Here is a 13835-nt window from a genome sequence, read left to right on the forward strand (position 1 = left end):
ATACACTTACATTGTGCAACCATCACCACCAGCATCTCCAGAACTTCCCAGACCGACGCTCTGCCCCCATTAAACTCTACCCCCATCCCCTCCCACCGGTCCCAGGCAGCCACCCTCCACTTTCTGTCTCGGTGAGTTGGACTCCCCTAGGCGCCTGGGGTAGGTAGAACCATACAGTGTTTGCCCTTTTGGGTCTTGCTCAGTTCGTGTAGGGTGCGGTCCTCACAGCTCACGCGTGCTATGCCTGTGATGGTGATAGCGCTGGCTTCCTTAATGTCTCACGTGTCTGTCCTCCCTCTTCACCCCTCTGCCACCACTTCTCAGGGTGCCACCTCTCTCCTGGACCATTGCAGAAAGAACTAACTCGTCTCCCAGCCTCACGTCCGCCCTCGTCCAATGCATTTTCCACACCACTTGCAAAGTGGTCTTACATTTTTCTTTCTAAGTTTTAGATTAAATTTTAAAACTTCTTCAAGTGATACATGTGCATGGTCATCAAAACTTCACACAATACAAAAGGGCAAAAATGCAAAGAGTCATCAGTTAATATTCCATCTCTGTTCTGTGCAGCAGTTTTAGCCCCCGTGCGGCTTGCATTCATTGTGCCCATGCACTGCCCGTGTCCCGTCCTGTGGGACACTCACGTTGCTGGTGACATGTTGGATTTCCAGGGCTGGGTTGCACGTCCTTGGCCATGAATCTTGGCCCGCATCCAGGTGAGTTCCGAACAAGCCAGCAGACTGCTCCCCAGGCTGCCCGGCTGCATGGTTATGGGCGTGCTGGACGCCAGCCTCCGCTGCAGCTCCTGATCAGCCAAATGCAGCCAAGCCCAGAGCAGTGGGTCAGTTCCAAACTGGCCCAGGGCCCAGGGTTCAGCGTCAGAGGCATGGGAAGTACCTTTGCTGACTGGGAGGCTTGGGACTGTTCTCTCGGGCCCTGTATTTCGTGCAGCTGTCGGCTTTGGGTTTGCACAGGATATGTTGCTCACACAGCTGAGCTGGCCCCGATGAAGTGACTGTGTCAAATGGATGTAGAGTGTGCTCCCCGACGCCCCCACACAGCAAAACCGGGCTGAGGGGCAGCCGGGCTCTTTCCCAGCCAGGGCTGGCTCCCTGGGCCTGTGGCAGCCCCACCCCCACCAGGCTGGCTCTCAGCCACGCGGTCCACCTCGGGGCTCTGGCCCACAGCTTCTCACAAGTTCTTGGATGTCCTCTGCCACTCAGGTGACACATACCTTCACCTTTGGCTGTTTCTATTCTGTCTTGGCTGAGGTTGGACAGGTGCCCATAGAAGGTCATAGATGGGTTTGTTCTGGAAGAGGAAGCTGGAGCCCCGGGTGTGAGGGTGCTTGGGTGTGAGAGTAACCATAGCCCCAAGCTGCAGGGGAAGCATCAGCCACGCATTCATTTACTTCCTCATTCTTTCATTCCTTCTCTTCTTCCTTCACTCGCTGGTTCATCCAACAGCCTCTGGGCATTTACTCATGTGTCAGACGCTAAGCTGGAGATAGTGGGGGCTTTGGTCCTTCCCAAGCCATCTCTGGATATCACTAAGTGAAACAGAACTAGCCTGGCAGGCTGCTGGATGGACTTCTGTATTCCCGAAGCGAAGATCGTCTACAACAGAGGCAGGCCCAGATTTGAGCTCCCTCTCCCTGGCCTGCCTCTGTTTCCGCTCTCCCGCGGATTCAGAGACAACTCGCGGAAACCCTCCCAAGCTCTCTGTCCCCTTTGGCAACATGGCATGGTTGGGGCAGCCTCCCAGCACTGCAGCCTGGCAGTTGATTCTGAGTGTCCTCAGCCTCCTCCCTCTTATCTCTGGCCCTCCCTCAGGCCCTCTTGTCTGGGCGGCCCCTCCTCCCGCCCACCGGGTGGAAAGGCCGTGGTGGAAAGGCCACGTGAGCAGGGCCTGCAACAGCTGGGGCCCCAGTCCCTACCCTGCTCTTGTTCCTGACACGAAAGGGGAGTGGAGTTTGCAGCCTGATGCAATGTCGGGAAGGGCCTGTCCCTTATCAGAGCTCCATTCGCAGCAGACTCTGGGGCCCCACCGTCCCCAGGAGGAGCCAGGCGTGGGCTGCAGTCCATTTGGAGTCTCAGGGGAAGGCCCAGGGAAGCCTGGGGCCTGGCTGGGAGCCATCCAAGTAGAAAACTGTTGTCTAGTGAGGACCCCTTGCCAGGCCATGAGGGAGGCCTGTGCTTAGAGTTCAGGACTTCTGCCCACGGCCCACTTCCTTTCCAGGGTTCCCTCGCTGAGATTTGTCCGGGGTGCCTTGACTGTTTGCTCTGCTCCCCGTCATTAGCACACGGCTGTAGGGGCCCCGAAGCTTAGTTTCTTCATCCTCAAAATGGCGTCCCGGGTGAACATAACCTTTCAGGAGATGGATGGACGTGAAGCCACAGTACACACCCGCGGGCTGTGCCCGTAGCACTCACTCAGCGCATGCTTACAGTAGTGCACACAGGCCCTCGTGCAGTGCACACGCGTATTGCACACACAGTACACACTCAGGCACACACACAGCACACATATTTCCCTTATACAGGGAACAACTGCTTTCTTTTCATATTGCCCATGAATTAAGAATGATTAAGCTTCTCACACTGGGCTGGACGCTTTGGGAAAGATGCTCTTCCGTTCGCCCACAAGCACCACAGCACCCTGCTCTGTGCCCAACGCTCGGAGTGGGGCGCTGGGGTTCTGGGCGTGGGCTACAAAGGCAGAGCGGACAGGTGGCGCTGTCGTCTCCTGGAGCCGGCATTCAGGTGTCCAAAATAGGCAGTGAACAAGTACATTTCTGTCGAGAAGCAATAAAGAAGGTGGCTGAGAGGGAAAGAGATGGGGAGGGAGATAGGTTGGGGGTTGGGAAGGATCCCAGAGGAGGGGGCCCTGGAGTTGAGCACTGGGTATTAGTGGACTGAGGGCAGCCGTGCCACTACCACTCTGTGCCCAGGCAGAACTGGGCTGGCCCTTGACCCTGACCTTCTTCACCATTGACCCAGGTGCTCTGGAAATGTGACCTCTGCTGGCATTGCAGCAGGGGGACGCCACTTGTCCTTTGGCTGTCACGTCCTTGCTGGGTGCTGTGGGTCGGAAAGGTATCGCTGAGTACTCCCCTGGGGGGTAACATTCACCAAGAGAAGGAAGAAATTTTTCATTCTTCCATGAGCTAAGCAAGGGAGCGGGCCTGGCCTGTGCACACCGGCCAGTATGGGGAGAGAAGGAGCATGAAGGTTTGTCCCTGTCACACGTCACAGGCCCACTTCTAGCAGAGGGCTTCCTGCAGGGCAGGTTCTGCCTGGAGCTTTGCCAGGTGACCCCATCCTGGCCCTGTGCTCCCCGCTCATGACTCGGTGACCTTCTCTGCCCCCTGAGTCTGGGGACCCCCCGCATTCCCACGGGGACCTCTGTACCTCCCTCACCTGCTGCCCCGCCCCCTCACCTGCCTTTTGGGCAGGTCAAAGGAGCCAACAGCCTGCCTGTGTTTCCTGTCAGAGAGTTTTCACCCTTGCTTCTTCCTTTTAGGGCAATGCCGGGAGAGTCCTTAGGAGCCCTGTACTTTTCAGGGGGGTGAGACTTGGGTGGCAACTCAGAAACAGTGCCAGGAAGGGAGGGGAGGAGAAAGCTTGGGAGCTTTGTCATCTAGGCGACCAAACTCAATCTTATCAAAGGTGTAGACTCAGACGGGAGAAGACAGGGAAGGCAACACCCCCATCCCACCCCTACCTTTTCTTCCCTCTCTAGTGTTTATTGAACACTTACCGTGCCCCAGATATTGTTCCTCACAGCAGCCTTATGCAGTAGGTTCTACCCTTCCATGCTGCAGGTTAAGACACTGACGCCCAGAGAGGTTGAGTCGCTTACACAGGGTTATACAGCATGGTAGACATGCAGAAAGGACCGGAACCCACGACTTCAGGTTTCAGTTCCTTCTGCTTCCCTCACACCATGAGACCCAGACGACTCTCAGCCGAGAGCAGAGAGTCAGGGTTTTAATGCCTGTGCCCTGCAGACGCAACGTGGGGTCTCAGCCTCTGAGTAGGACAGGCTAAGCGGGCAGGGTGCGAGGGAAACATGCCCTGCCAGTCATTCTGCAGACGCAGGCCAAAGCTGCCAGGCCCCAAGGCAGGCACCCGCTTTGACAGGTTCGCTCATCACTGGCTTGTTGGGCAGCTGGTTTGTGCCGGGTGCCATTTGAGATGCTAGTCCCGACCTCGGGAAGCTTGCAGTCTGGGAAAGAGACAGACCATCACCTAGAAAGCCCTACCGTATGTGCTACAGTGGGAGTCACTGGGGAGCAATAAAGGCCCGAACGACCTGGATCTGGCAGGGGCAATCAGGCCACTGCTGGAGGAACTTTGGGCAAGATACTTAGCTTCTCTCAGCCCACATTTGCCCATCTGTAATGTGACCTTTGTGAGGATTTGATGAGATGCAAATCGAGTGCTCCCCATGGCACCTGGCATAGAGCAGTAAGCATTCAGGAAACTTTAGCGACCCGCAGAGTTGCAGTTGGCCCTTCCAGCCAGAGCGCAAGCCCCCTGAGGGCCTGCACCGGGTCTGCCTGTTCACTGCTGTGTGTCCAGTGCCTAGGCCAGAGGCTGCACACAGTAGGTGCTCAGGAAATATTTGTTTAATGAGTGTGTGGGAAAAGGCCGGAAGAATTTGGAAGAGGTGGGATTATTCCAGTTTCCCTGCAGCTGTCCACATATCCCTCTTCCCTCCTGGCCCCTCTGCACCCACCCACACCAGGAAGCACCCCCAGAACCCCGTCAGATTGCGGCCTGCCGCCCCACCACTCTGCCCTGCACAGCTGGGGATCTCCATTTGGCTTGTTCCTTTACCCCTCTGTCACTTGGTAACTGCGTGAGTGTCTCCTGTGTTCCGGATGCTAATGGAAAAGGAAAGACAATTTTCCTGCCCTCCATGAAGGGATGGTCAACACTGAACAAGTGTTACAAGGGGGGCTGTTTTATGACAAAGCCTCGGGTACTACTGGGAGTCTTTGTACGGTGGGGCCAGGGAGCCTAACCTGCCCCGTGGGAGGCTTCCCCAGGAGACCTGAAGGCCAAGGCCATGAGCAGGATTTTGTTAGAATTCGTGTGCTATGGTGGGTTTTTTTCCTTTAGTGAATGCTTAAAAATTAACACATTGTAAAACCCCTAACAGTGCACAGTGTTCTACAGCAAACACAGGACTCACCCCACCCTTCCGGACCTCCCCAGGCCTTGTTAGGAGGCCTCGTGTACCCCTAGTCACAGTCTGTTCACACTCAGCATCCATATTTTTCTCACCGCAAAAAAAAAAAATCCCATTTTTTCAAATGGGATTACACTGCATCAGAGGCCCTCGACCCGGGATGATGTTGTGTCTCCCCGCTGCCTGGGGACATCTGACAGTTTCTGGAGACAGTTTTGATTGTTGCATCTGAGCAGAGGATGCTACTAGCGTCTTCTAATGAGTAGAGGTCAAGGATGCTGTTAAATGTCCTACAATACACCAGACAGCTCCCACAACAGAGGATAATCTGGTCCAGAATATCAGTAGGGCCGAGGTTAAGAAACCCTGTTCTATGTAAACACATTGTGTCTGCCGCTTGCTATGTGTATATAAAATTACAATACGTGGATTATTCCCATAGCACTTGTAGATCCCCCCATCACTTTTTATTTAGGTGTTTGCAGTCTTTTGCTATTGCGAACATTTGTACTACAGGGAGCTTTATTTTCCATCTTCTTGCCCTTGAGTCACGTGTGAGGTCAAAGGATAAATTAATGGAGGCAGCGTGGATGAATCAGAGGGTTCATTAGCATTTTAAATGACCTGACTTCAAATCTCTTTGGGGCAGAGTCCATGAGAAGAGTGCTTCTGGGGTCTGGCTGCTAAGCAGGACCAGGATCCTCAGAAGTCTGGTGGAAAAACTCCCCTTCGTTCTTACCTGCAGACAAGGGTGTCCTGACAGCCCATCTCTCCACAGGATGAGGGTGTCCCCCACCTGAAGACAACGAGCCAGGTCCTGAGTGATGCCCCGGAGCTGAGTGCCCACGGCCCCACCCTTCCCCATGGAGAAAGGACTTGCTTTGCCCCAGGACTGCCGCGACTTTCTGCACAGTCTGAGGATGAGGAGCAAATATGCCCTTTTCCTGGCTTTTGTGGTGGTGGTTTTTGTCTTTATCGAAAAGGAAAATAAAATCATATCGAGGTGAGGGGTGCAAGCACAAGTCTTCCTTATCGAGGGGGGTGGGGGGAGGTGGCTGTAGGCCACCCTGGCCTGCAGAGGCAACCCTGCAACCAGTGCTCGCCAGGCCCTCCTGCCCCCACGCGGCACAGGCCCCCGGTGGCGAGGTGTGGGCTCTGGACACGGGACACCTGGGTCGGAATCCTGATTTTGGCCCTTTCTAGCTGTGGCAGCTTAGACGCATCATGTTACTTTCTGTCGTAAGTTCTCTGAAACATGGCTTAAGGGTGGGACCTGCCTAACTATAAAGATTAAATGAGAAAACGCAAAAGCTTTCAGCCCAGGGCCTGGCACATAGCTGATGTCCAGTACTTGCAAGAAAGCACCAGCCAAGACAGGTAGGACTTGGGTTGAGTGAGTGCCCCACCTGTGTTCCTCAGCGTGGACTGTTCCAGTCCCTGCCTGCAGGAGCCTACTGCAAGCCCCCGCCACTCTCACCTGAGCGCATTCCCTCCACCAGTGAGGCACAGGTACTGGGGAGTAAATGCCAAGGCCAGCAGGCAGCCTCGCCCCTTGGGAAAGAGAATCCTGGGTGTGTTCCACACTGCTTCTCTCAGGGGCCTGCCCCCCCCTTCACTTCCCTACCCCTCTACCAGTTTCTCCGGTAACTGTGTCCCAAATCAACTACCTCTTACCCTGAAATTCTTGCCCCAAGTCGGCTTCTGGGGAAACCCAACTGAGACAGGCTTTGGGTGATCGGCCTGGGAGGTACACAGGGGATGCTGGACCCAGTCAGTGACTGACCCTGGTCTCCCTCTGTCCTCACAGGGTCTCGGACAAGCTGAAACAGATCCCCCAGTCCCTGGTAGATGCCAACAGCACTGACCCAGCCCTGGTCTTGACTGAGAACGCATCCCTCTTGTCCCTGAGTGAGCTTGATTCGGCCTTCACACAGCTGCAGGGCCGCCTGCGAAACTTCAGTCTGCAGCTGGGCTTGCAGCCCGCCCGGGAGACCGAGGGGGAGGTGGGGGAGGAGGAGGAGCCCCCCGGCCCCGCGGAGCCCCGACCCCGGCGCCACGTGCTCCTCATGGCCACCACCCGCACCGGCTCCTCTTTCGTGGGTGAGTTCTTCAACCAGCAGGGCAACATCTTCTACCTCTTCGAGCCCCTGTGGCACATCGAGCGCACGGTGTCCTTCGAGCCGGGAGGCGCCAGCGCAGCGGGCTCGGCCCTGGTCTACCGCGACGTGCTCCAGCAGCTCTTCCTGTGCGACCTGTACGTGCTGGAGCATTTCATCAGCCCCCTGCCCGAGGACCACCTGACCCAGTTCATGTTCCGCCGCGGCTCCAGCCGCTCGCTCTGCGAGGACCCGGTGTGCACGCCCTTCGTCAAGAAGGTCTTCGAGAAGTACCACTGCAAGAACCGCCGCTGCGGCCCGCTCAACGTGACGCTGGCCGCCGAGGCCTGCCGCCGCAAGGAGCACATGGCGCTCAAGGCCGTCCGCATCCGGCAGCTGGAGTTCCTGCAGCCCCTGGCCGAGGACCCCCGCCTGGACCTACGTGTCATCCAGCTGGTGCGCGACCCCCGGGCCGTGCTGGCCTCCCGCATGGTGGCCTTCGCGGGCAAGTACGAGACCTGGAAGAAGTGGCTGGCCGAGGGGCAGGACCGGCTGAGAGAGGAGGAGGTGCAGCGGCTGAGGGGCAACTGTGAGAGCATCCGCCTGTCGGCCGAGCTGGGGCTGCGGCAGCCCGCCTGGCTGCGGGGCCGCTACCTGCTGGTGCGCTACGAGGACGTGGCCCGCAGGCCCCTGGAGAAGGCCCGGGAGATGTACCGCTTTGCAGGCATCCCCCTGACCCCGCAGGTGGAGGACTGGATCCAGAAGAACACCCAGGCGTCCCGGGACAGCAGCGGCATCTACTCCACGCAGAAGAACTCCTCGGAGCAGTTTGAGAAGTGGCGCTTCAGCATGCCCTTCAAGCTGGCGCAGGTGGTGCAGGCTGCCTGCGGCCCCGCCATGCGCCTCTTCGGCTACAGATTGGCGCAGGATGCCGCCTCCCTCACCAACCGCTCCGTCAGCCTGCTGGAGGAGCGAGGCACCTTCTGGGTCACGTAGGGGCCTGGGGCCGTGCAGCCCTCCTCAGGAAAGTGCCGCCCTGCCCTCCTCACACCCGGGCCAGCTGTGAGCTGGTGGCGCTCGCAGAGGGTGGCGGGAAGCCGCGCAGGGAGCAGGCCGCCCTTCTGCTGTAGAAGTAGCTCCCCGGCAGCTAGCTCCCACACCGCCGTGGGCTGGGGTTTCTTGCTGAGAACAGGACAGTGCCCTGCCCCCTTGAGGGCCACCAAACCGAGACCCAAGGGGCAGGCCCAAGCAGGCATCCACAGTCTCCCTCTCTCACACACACACACGCACACACACACGCACACAGGAACACACATGAAGCACACATAAATGCCTGTAGAGCTCGCGGGCCACAGTCCAAATATTTAACAGCGAGAAGGGGCTGTGGGCACTGAGCACAGCCTGGACTCCTCCACAACGCGCTGTGGATTCCCGCCGGGTCCCTTGTAAAGGGCTGCACAGCGCACGCGCGCACAGACACAAGTACTGCATGCACACCACACCCATGGGAAACATCCTGAAAACAATCCCACGGACACGCATACAGATGAACACAAGCTTTCCCACTGCTTTAGGCCCATGGGGCGTACAGGGTTTATCTGTATCACACACCGAGGAGGAGCTTTTAATTATTTGGGAGCAGGGGAAGGAAATACGGTCATGGGCCGCAGCCCCACTCTCCGACTGGGTTGGGATGAACAGTGGACACAGAACTGCCAAGTCCACGCCCCCTGCCCACTTGGACTCTCAAGGCTGCCTCCTCTGGCCCATTCGCGTCCTCGCTGCTGGCAGGCAGGATATTTTGAAATGGCACTGTTGACCTTCACGGGACTGCAGCCCAAAGTCCCCATCCCAGCTTGGCTGGTGTCCTACTGCGTGTCCATATTTGAAGGCTGCCTCAGGCCTGACTGACAGAAGCAGCTGTGGTCCCTGGAAGCAAAAGGCACCTCACAGGTCCTGCCGCTTCCAACCAGGCCTCTGTGGGGCGGGGCCCAATGACCATCCAGAGTGCTCTCGGGGGAGAGGTCACATCGGGGTAGCCCCTCCCCTGAGAAGACAGGACAGAGGTCAGCCCCCTGGTTGGTAGCCATAGTTACATGGTTAGTGTCTGGAATTCCTCCTTTAAGGCTCTGGGAAGAGTATTGCTTAACTTAGGATGGGCTGGGTATTTGTTTTCTGGGGACGGGGGGAGTTGGGGGGGTTAGGGTATTTATGGCTTGCTGTCTTGTTTTGTGGCTGTGTTTTCATTTTTGTTTCTGCTGAAGTGCCTCTTGGAAGCCATCTGTGCTCGAGGGGCTGAGGAGGCTCTGGGAGGGCCAGGGAACCACTCGGGCTCTTGCTGGAGGCAGAGGAAGAGGAGGAGGAGGAGGAGCCTCCTCCCAGAAGGATCAGAGCCTAGGTGGCCACACGACAGCCCACCCAGGCTGCTCTGTCTCAGCGCCACGTGACAGGAGTCTCAGAAACACCAACATTCTTTGCCCCATGTCCAGGAGCAGCACCAATGAGCAGCCCGAGCCCCTGCCCCGAGAAGAGGCCAGATTTAAATCTCTCTCCCAGGCCCGATCACACTTCCTGAGGGCTCAGGGCCTATAACCAAGCAGCAAAGTCCCCAGAGTGGAAGGCTTTCCCCACTCCCAGCCCAAGCCGGGCAGCAAAGCTCAGCACCATCTCAGAACTTGCAGGAAGCTGTAACAGTTCACTGAGGGCTGTTTCTGATTTCCTGGACAACCTCTCTGTCCTAGCCGTCCCACTGTCAAACCCAGGGAGCTGAGTTTCGGCTTGACGAGCGTGCACGAGAGGGAAGCACAGGCTCTGAGTCCCCCTGGCGTTGCTGCGGGGAAGGAAGGGGCTTGTCCGGCTGGAAACTGCCTTTTGAAAAGGTGAGGATGGTGGCCATCTACGGGGTCCATTATAATCACCGTATTTGAGCTGCTGGGTCTGCATCACCATGGACTTCAGCCATTCAAGGAGGTCTCCACACTAGGTGTTCCAGCCCAAGAATAAGTTGTGCAGGGAGCTGGCTCTAATTTGGGGTCCAAAGGGACTCCAGCCCTGAAAACTTGACCCTGGGACAGAGCGGGGCTAGGATTTTTCTGGAAGGCCCAGAAGTGCTGGCGGTTCTTCCCCAGCCCCTGCCCTGCTCCCTGTGCTGCCCGCCACCCTGGGGTTGGCGGGGGCATGCTCCTCTGTCCACGGGTCTTCCTGGGTCCACCTGGTGTGGACGGCAGACTTCTTCCTTTCCGTGTCCAGGGCCAAGGCCTCCACCCTGAGCTCTGGAGACCTTTGGGACTTCTCAGGACATTGACAGTGTGTACACTGCCAGTCAACTTTATTTATTTATTTTGTGAAAAGGAAGAGACAGAAATACATTATTATTTGCAGGGACTCAAAGCTGTACCCAAATCAAGAAAGACAAACTAATAATAATAGAAGCTATGCACTCACTCCACATACGGACACTCCAGGACGACTCAGAATACAAGAGGGGGCACTAGACCAAGGCTTCGAGAGTCACGGTGGTCCCAGGCTTTTGTCTGAGGAGATTCCTTGGTTTGCTCTTGTTGATTTGAAGATGCAAGAGGAAGGCCCTTTCTGCTGTACGACCTTTGCCCAGGCGCCTGAAACAGGACACAGACTGAGTGAGCGGGGCCCTGGGAACCCTGGGGGTTTGGGGAACGGCAGGGTGGGGTGACTGCTGCCTTTCCCCTTGATGGGGCCTGGTTAGAGCCGTGCATTTGGGGTTTTCAGCAGGGAACTTCGCTAGGAAAGGTGGTCCAGCGGGGGCTAGTGCCTTCTTTTCCAGTGTTCTCTGCTCCTGTGCATCCACCAAGAGCCTTCTGCTCCCCAGCACCCTCCTGCCCGAGACAGAGGGAGCAGTTGACGCCTCTCCTCACAGCTGCCGGCTTCCCCAGAACAAGAAGCCCGTTCAGTAATGCGCGTTTACTCATTTTTTTTCTTGAAGAAGATCCCTTTAGCCTGGCCTATATAAATAGCTCAGAACATTCCAGACCGTGGTGAGACGGGGCAGTGTCTGACACCCTCAAGCCATCGCCACCACTGCCCATTTCTGGCTTCTCTGTGCCTTGTTTATAAACCTTGGGGTGGGCGAGGGCACAGGGGAGGGGGCCTTTGGGAGCAGTGGCTGGGGCAGCTGTCTCACCCCCACAGGCCGTCACCGATTTATTGCTAAGGTTGAGAGGCGTGAGGAATTCTAGGCTTGGTCCCTTTATGTGTTGCACACAGTTGAAAATAAGTAACTAAATGAACAGGAAAAAAAAACGTTCGATGAAGAGTTTGCTCCCTACATGCCAGCACCGTCAGCCAGAGGCTGGTCTGATGGGGCAGCTGCTGACCAAACCCCCAAGAACAGAAGACACCCACTCTGCCCACGACGGTGGCATCTCTCCCTGCCACCTCTGCCGTCTGTCTGACGACGGAACAAGTTCCAGCAGGAGGTCAGGGGGTCCCTGACCCAGAAGGGGACGCTTGTCCCAGACAGGAGACGTAAGCGTCAGATGGGTGGACCCTGCAGGTCTCTTCCAGACCTGGGGGACCCTCTCCCATGCTAGGGACTGTTTTTGTTGGCTGTGGGGCCTGTCCCTCGATAGCCCTGCATTGTGAAGGACAAGAGCAGAAGACCAGGTAGCTGCTTCCCCGGGGAGACCCCTCCCACTCCAATCCCCAAAGACTGAATGCAGCGGCAGGTCCCGGAAGGGTGGTTCCTGAGTCAGGAAGAGCTAAGGGGAGAGGAAGGTGGGGGAGCGGATGCCTGCAGAGGCCAAATGGGTCTTGTCAGTCTACAAACTGAAAGGGGCATCCGCTGCAAGCCAGGGCCTCAGCTTCCTGAGTTCGCTTGTGAAGATTCCCAGGATGTGGTCTAGCTGGGCAGGAGGGAGGAGGCCCAGGGGTTCCTGAATGCAGCCACGCTGCCTCTCCACTCCCAAGGTTTCAGGAATAGTCGAGGCTGCTCTTTACCTCAAAAGGACAGAGCAAAACTGGCTACTTCAGATGTTTTAAGAGCTTCAAGACCCTTGATCTCGTTTCCTTTGTCATTCCATGACTGTGCCCGGGGAACCAATCAGTTCTGTGTTTCCGAGGATACAGTCACCTGAGCCTAGCTCATATCGTAATCAGATATTCTGTTTGGAAAGTAAAATGCCCCATGTCCCTGCTTCCTCTAACACCAGGCCTGACCTGGGCGCCCCTGAAGTCCCCATGTCATCTGTGTGCTTTGGGCCAAGTCTGCTTGGCTCCCCCGCTCCCTCCTGGATCCTGCAAGCCGTCTTCGCCAAGACCGCGCCCTTGTCATGTTTCATGGCCACACGGTACAGGACACTCCTTTACATGGCCATGTGTGGTCGTGATGTGTGCATACGTGTCCGCATGTGTGTGTGTGTAGCATGCAGTTCGTTCCGCTCGGCCTCATTGCTCCCAGCCCCACGCCATCGATGTCCCGGACGTGCTCGCCGTGGCTCCAGTCTACCGTCTCCTGGAAACGCGGAGCTGCCCTTCAGAGAGCTGGCAGCCACCACCGGTCAGGGAGGGTCTGCTTTGTGGAACAGAATGTGAACCCATCACTTGATGGCTTACTTGACTTATTTAATTAAAAATGAAACATGCAATGAGCAACATGTGAAGTGTGCCTGCCTTCCTTTCGCACGTATTCTCAGCAGCAATCATAAGCATTAACAGGAGAAAATTGGCGGCTGGAGGAATGGGGTGGCTTCTAGCACGAAGCAGAGCAGAGGAAAGCCCTGGCTCCTCCCGAGGAGTGAAAGGCGCAAGCATGGCCGAGTGTAGGGGCCACAGTGAACGTGCTGTGTGTCACCAGGGCGGCGGAGCTGGTGGGGACTGCTTGCAGCTGGCTACAGGAATGAGGTCCTAGAGATCAATACCCAGGCATCATGGGGCAGGAACAGGAGCATTGGCTGGAGGTCAGGGCACTTGGGGACAAGTCCCAACTTTGCCACCATCTGGCCCTGTGACGTTGGACAAGTAACTTCCCATATCTGAGCCCCAATTTTCTTTACAATGAGGGGTGTACTCAGTGGTTTACAGCCTTTGTTCCAAAAAGCCCTCTAGAGATTGAAAAGTCAGCCCTGTCCCCAGAACAGCTGCGTGGATTGGCTTCACGCGCTGAAACGGCGCCCGAGATTTCACTCGGCCTTCGACAGCGTCTCTGAAGCCCTGTGAGGAGGTTTCTAAGGAGATCTTCCACTAAAAAGTGGAATGGAACTTTTCAAATTGCAATTACATTGCTCTGTCAGTCATGACAATTTTAGTGTGAGTTAGATTTCTACCCTTTTGTCTCCTCACAGCCATCCGGAGGGACTGGGCATTTCCCTGGGGAGAAACTTCATTTGGGGACACGGGAGGGCAGAGCTGGTGGTGGACCTTTGTGGGTTTGGGGGGGGCATGGGGAAGCAGGAACCATGGAGAGACAGAAAAGAGCTGAGCCCTGGGGACAGTGGTGGTACCTGGGATGGCAGGGTAAGACGTGATATAAGGGACTGGGACCCCTTCCCCAAATGCAAATCTGCGTCT

At 56.7% G+C, this 13835-nt stretch overlaps 1 protein-coding gene and 1 long non-coding RNA gene across 11 annotated transcripts in view; both read left to right on the forward strand.

The window, feature by feature from the left end:
* CHST3 (carbohydrate sulfotransferase 3) overlaps positions 1–8587 on the forward strand; it is a 32960-nt gene extending 24373 nt beyond the window's left edge. For 5 of the 10 annotated variants that reach the window (XM_053922805.2, XM_053922803.2, XM_053922808.2 and 2 more), the window contains 3 exons: positions 5975–6199; positions 6616–6705; positions 7004–8587. In XM_053922805.2, coding sequence (XP_053778780.1) covers positions 6060–6199; positions 6616–6705; positions 7004–8288 — 1515 coding nt within the window. In that variant the 5' untranslated portion in view covers positions 5975–6059 and the 3' untranslated portion in view covers positions 8289–8587. Of the gene's footprint in view, positions 1–570; positions 717–5974; positions 6200–6615; positions 6706–7003 lie in introns of all 10 variants that reach the window. The other 5 variants (XM_053922804.2, XM_053922807.2, XM_053922810.2 and 2 more) reach the window with 3 other exon arrangements.
* Positions 8588–9491: 904 nt separating this feature from the next.
* LOC139440847 (uncharacterized) lies at positions 9492–12916 on the forward strand. Its single transcript, XR_011651112.1, has 2 exons — positions 9492–10171; positions 10674–12916. It is a non-coding gene; the product is annotated as an uncharacterized lncRNA (long non-coding RNA).
* The last annotated feature ends 919 nt before the right edge of the window (positions 12917–13835 follow it).

Source organism: Desmodus rotundus, chromosome 4, assembly GCF_022682495.2.
Source record: "Desmodus rotundus isolate HL8 chromosome 4, HLdesRot8A.1, whole genome shotgun sequence".
NCBI classification, from domain to species: domain Eukaryota; kingdom Metazoa; phylum Chordata; class Mammalia; order Chiroptera; family Phyllostomidae; genus Desmodus; species Desmodus rotundus.